This window comes from Watersipora subatra, chromosome 2 (assembly GCF_963576615.1).
Source record: "Watersipora subatra chromosome 2, tzWatSuba1.1, whole genome shotgun sequence".
Taxonomy (NCBI): Eukaryota; Metazoa; Bryozoa; class Gymnolaemata; order Cheilostomatida; family Watersiporidae; genus Watersipora; species Watersipora subatra.
Genome location: NC_088709.1, coordinates 4,329,388 through 4,335,011, shown reverse-complemented (window position 1 = coordinate 4,335,011; position 5,624 = coordinate 4,329,388). Strand labels below are relative to the sequence as shown.

The 5,624-nt window shown below is 38.1% G+C and overlaps 1 protein-coding gene across 1 annotated transcript; it reads left to right on the top strand.

Annotated features, from left to right (window-relative positions):
• The first annotated feature begins 1,116 nt into the window (after positions 1 to 1,116).
• Positions 1,117 to 2,061, top strand: LOC137387884 (keratin, type I cytoskeletal 9-like). Its single transcript, XM_068074397.1, has one exon. It carries the CDS (start codon positions 1,117 to 1,119, stop codon positions 2,059 to 2,061), a length of 945 nt encoding a protein of 314 aa, XP_067930498.1.
• Positions 2,062 to 5,624: the final 3,563 nt, after the last annotated feature.

Genomic DNA, 5,624 nt, shown 5'->3' with positions numbered 1-5,624 from the left:
TTTGGATTAACTCTGAGTGATTTTTAACATGAAACATTCAAAAATTTTTGAACAGTTTTCATAAGTAAAAATGAAGTTGTTGAAAAAAATATAATGTGCAAAATTATGAAAATAATATAAACGTCTAAATTAAGTTAATTTAAACTTCCCTGAATTATGTTAGCGGAGGTCACTCTACGTATTTCTACACCTACTTTGACTGCAACTCTGTGCATCTTTAAGGTATTCCAATTACTCCAAGGTAAAGTAACATAGCATCTCGTTTTATTGACAATTAAATTTGTTGTTTTAAATATCATTTAGTTTATTTCAGTCAATTTTTTGCACTTTTGATATAATGCTTTGTTTAAATGCTGCACTTAATTACCTACAGTATTTATTAAGGAGTTATTGTAAGTTTGGAATGGATTAAACTAATTACAATATATTCTTATAAGATTACTCGCTCCAACATATGATGATGATGATAGTTTTAACTCACAAAGCAATTTTAGGTACAAATTGACTTTGTACATAAATGTTTCACTGTACAAGTAGTTGAAGGTAGAGAAATAGTTACAACCCAAAGACTGGGATCATAAAACACACATAGCCTTAATCTATAAAGTTATACTATATCTGTACCTCTATACAATTATCTTAACCATCAAATTAGATAACAGCTGCTATGATGGAAGCTATTGAGTGGGAAATTAACACACTGGCAAAAATTATTTACCTAATTTTCATTGGGTTCACCAATTTAGTTGGGAGTTGTGAGATCCTATTGAAGACCAATCTAATTATTACTTGCACCAGCTGAATAAACAAAGAAAGGTGAGGCAAACACAAATTTTTAGTTATTTTGTCCATCAGATGCAAAATTTTCTGCCAAAGAAAATGATATACTTATATTTTTTAGGTTAAAATTATATTCCTCATAAATTCCTAGTAATCAAATAATACTGAAACACCAAAACTGTTTCTCAAAACTACTCCACAAAAAATTTATGTTTGAATGTGGTTCTGTTGGTTATGATGCCTTTCTGTTTACTCTAGAAACTCCTTAGCGATAGCTGCTCCAAATTGTCTACATTGCTGACAGTTGATATAGTCTGATTACCACTGGTCATTTTCATGTCAATATTTTACAAAGGAGGCAGTACACTGGGGTACAAAGGAGGCAGTACACTAGGGTACAAAGGAGACAGTACACTGGGATACAAAGGAGGCAGTACACTGGGGTACAAAGGAGGCAGTACACTGGGGTACAAAGGAGGCAGTACACTGGGGTACAAAGGAGACAGTACACTGGGATACAAAGGAGGCAGTACACTGGGGTACAAAGGAGACAGTACACTGGGGTACAAAGGAGGCAGTACACTGGGGTACAAAGGAGACAGTACACTGGGATACAAAGGAGGCAGTACACTGGGGTACAAAGGAGGCAGTACACTGGGGTACAAAGGAGGCAGTACACTGGGGTACAAAGGAGGCAGTACACTGGGGTACAAAGGAGACAGTACACTGGGATACAAAGGAGGCAGTACACTGGGGTACAAAGGAGGCAGTACACTGGGATACAAAGGAGGCAGTACACTGGGGTACAAAGGAGGCAGTACACTAGGGTACAAAGGAGACAGTACACTGGGATACAAAGGAGGCAGTACACTGGGGTACAAAGGAGGCAGTACACTGGGGTACAAAGGAGGCAGTACACTAGGGTACAAAGGAGACAGTACACTGGGATACAAAGGAGGCAGTACACTGGGGTACAAAGGAGGTAGTACACTGGGGTACAAAGGAGGCAGTACACTAGGGTACAAAGGAGACAGTACACTGGGATACAAAGGAGGCAGTACACTGGGGTACAAAGGAGGCAGTACACTGGGGTACAAAGGAGGCAGTACACTGGGGTACAAAGGAGGCAGTACACTGGGATACAAAGGAGGCAGTACACTGGGGTACAAAGGAGGCAGTACACTGGGGTACAAAGGAGGCAGTACACTGGGGTACAAAGGAGACAGTACACTGGGGTACAAAGGAGGCAGTACACTGGGATACAAAGGATTTTGGGCTTAACAGGTCGACCAGATTATTCCTTATACGGTATATTCAAAAGCAACTACATGTACCGGCAATAATATACTAGCTAAAAAGCTGTGCTGATTTCAAGGATGCCTTTGATCTTTATATTAAAGCTCTATACGTTGACTATGACCTTTTAAACTTGTGTAATGTTTTCGTTTCATTGGTAACATTAAGAAAAATTTTGTACAAACTAAAATCTAACTTAATACAATTCTAATGACATATTTACATTAAATGCATAATATTAAACATTCTTTACAGCAATTTGATCAACAAAACAAATGAAAAATACAAATATATAACCTAAATGACCAACCAATCAATTGATCGTTGAAAAAATTAGCAGGAAATAAGTTTTCTGTCGAGAAACCCTCATCGCTGATTTAAAATGCCTTTCCTAGCAAAGTGAGCCAGTAGCTGATGGCAGGTGTAAAAAGAAAACATTCTATTGGTCAAAAATAACGCAATTTCTTGAAGTCACCAGAGGAAAAACGTTTGCACATATCAGATTTTCTACTACAGTATCTCATTTTTAACATCACCATATTATGGTTGATTGGTTGGAACACGTCTCCACTCCTGTAATAATAGGGAATCTAGGCTATGGGACCAGGTATAATTTTAGTAATTTTTATCGCGAGGTGACAACTCCTACCTGTGAGACAAGCACCTGAATCCTGTCCAGTTGTTGCTTGGCAACCATAAGTATTTTGATATACATAAGAGAAACTGCCAGCAAAAGCAGATAAGTGAGAGGGAGTACTAAATACTTCCAGTACTCATCTGCCACGCCATTCACCAGCTCACAGTCCTGCAAGACAATGTAACTCGTAAGAGCAGTGGTAAAATTTATGTAGTCATTTTTGCTGACAGCTTGCTGACAGGTTGTAGAGTGTGTAGATTTTTGCAAATCTTTATAATAACAAAAGCTATTTTTATCTGTGCATTTGTAGCTACAGTTTGAGGTTAGGAAAAAGATTGTACCATACAAGATTTGAACCTGGACATACATGCTCACCGCCTGAACACACTAGCACCTGCTCTAATCATTCAACTTCCATTATTATAAAATTATTATGAAACACATTCTATTTGCTTTATTGGCACATGCAACAATCTCTTGTGGAACTCTAAACTGTTCGGGGGCTAGTATTCGTGAAAGGTCAAGTGTGCTACGCTTTAGTGAGCGATATAGAAGACAACTCCTATATTCCATTATATTAAAATAAAATTAATGTTTAACAAAAATTATTTAATAAATTCAATTTATTATCTTTGAGTAATAAGCAAGCAAGATGCATTTAGCAAATATTATGACAGCCCTGAAGGGAGGCAAGACATGGGGCACCTCACATGCTCCAAGGTAAGAAACTTTTCTAAAGTTATTTGTGAACCAAGACTTCAGGTGCGCCTGAGATTGTTTCACACACAAACGTGATCCAAAGAAACAGTCAGAAGCACCAGTATAAATCTAAGTACTGTAAACAAAATTATTTAGGCAAATTAGTTTAAATTATTAAAGAATTTTGAGAACCTAACTTTGGCGTTGAAAAAATAATCACAATGTTAGATGTAGCAATAAAAGAAATTATTCATAGAAGGCTTTAGGTTAAAGTTATTCTATAGATTGTAAATCAGTTTCTATAAACAATTTATATTATGGTTAAAATAGTGAATTTATCTTGTTGGTTTATTGAGACAGTTAGATTTGCAGTTCGCCTACATTGTAAAATACGATTTAAACTCACACATTTATTCGTCTGTCGAATGATACGGGGAATGCTACTAGTAGATAGCGCAGCTAAAGCAGCTCTTGTGAATGACCTTCACCTATGTAACCTTTGGGAAACAATAAGCTACTAAAGGGATGCGTTTTTGTCACTATCTAAATTTTAATATGAATAGCTCATGGCCTAATAGCTTACCTTTTTTATCGTCTTTTGGTTGTCAAGTTTATGTTAGCCTTTCGTATCAAGCACTGTAGGAATGAAGGCTATTGATAATTTGCTACACATACATGCATTTGTCTCCTAGTTGTCATTGAGCAAAGATTTGAGGAAATTATGTGCATTATATCACATGAGCTTTTACCAACTCATGCAAGAACCCTACTTTTATGTTTGTTGCAGGTCGCTAAAGGTGATCTAGAGAGAAAGGCTGGTGCTCAGTGGAAAACAAAGAGAGCCAAAGAAAGTGAAAATGAAAACCTACCCTTTGTGTTTGTCCTATGTCCCTGGCTAGAAGTAGAGGTACAACGGATAGAAACCTACCTTTGGCATTTGTCCTATGTCCCTAGCTCTAGGAGTAGAATTACAATAAATGAAGACCTACCTTTGGCGTTTGTCCTATGTCCCTGGCTAGAAGTAGAAGTACAACGGATGAAGACCTACCATTGGTGTTTGTCCTATATCTCTGGCTAGGAGTAGAGGTACAACGAATAAAGACCTACCTTTGGTGTTTGTCCTATATCCCTGGCTAGGAGTAGAGGTACAACGAATAAAGACCTACCTTTGGTGTTTGTCTTATGACCCTTGCTAGAAGTAGAAGTACAACGGATGAAGACCTACCTTTGGTGTTTGTCCTATATCTCTGGCTAGGAGTAGAGGTTCAACAGATAAAGACCTACTTTTGGTGTTTGTCCTATGTCCCTGGCTAGAAGTAGAGGTACAACGGATAGAAACCTACCTTTGGTGTTTGTCCTATATCTCTAGCTAGGATTAGAGGTACAACGAATGAAGACCTACCTTTGGCGTTTGTCCTATGTCCCTGGCTAGAAGTAGAAGTACAACGGATGAAGACCTACCATTGGTGTTTGTCCTATATCTCTGGCTAGGAGTAGAGGTACAACGAATAAAGACCTACCTTTGGTGTTTGTCCTATATCCCTGACTAGGAGTAGAGGTACAACGAATAAAGACCTACCTTTGGTGTTTGTCTTATGACCCTTGCTAGAAGTAGAAGTACAACGGATGAAGACCTACCTTTGGTGTTTGTCCTATATCTCTGGCTAGGAGTAGAGGTACAACGGATGAAGACCTACCTTTGGTGTTTGTCCTATATCCCTGGCTAGGAGTAGAGGTACAACGGATGAAGACCTACCTTTGGTGTTTGTCCTATATCTCTGGCTAGGAGTAGAGGTACAACGGATGAAGACCTACCTTTGGTGTTTGTCCTATATCCCTGGCTAGGAGTAGAGGTACAACGGATGAAGACCTACCTTTGGTGTTTGTCCTATATCCCTGGCTAGGAGTAGAGGTACAACGGTCATAACTGTAACTGCCACAACCCATGCTAGCAGTATTAATCCATACTTCATTACTCTCCTTATTGATTCTGGGTTATGATAAGGGTTCATGATAGAGTAGTATCTCTCCCCAGTGACTAGTAGAAGGAAGAGAGAGCTGGCAGCAAGAGGTGTTCCTAAAATAGTGCTTACTAAATATAAATTTCCTCAAAGTTCAAAATATTTGAGAGCAACTACACTATAGTTACTTTACTACACTCTAGTAGATTGCATGTACTTAGAGTATGTCAACCAATATGTCAATAACAATA

Excerpts from the sequence above, each read along its gene's own strand:
- LOC137387884 (XM_068074397.1), top strand. The coding sequence starts at position 1,117 with ATGTCAATATTTTACAAAGGAGGCAGTACACTGGGGTACAAAGGAGGC.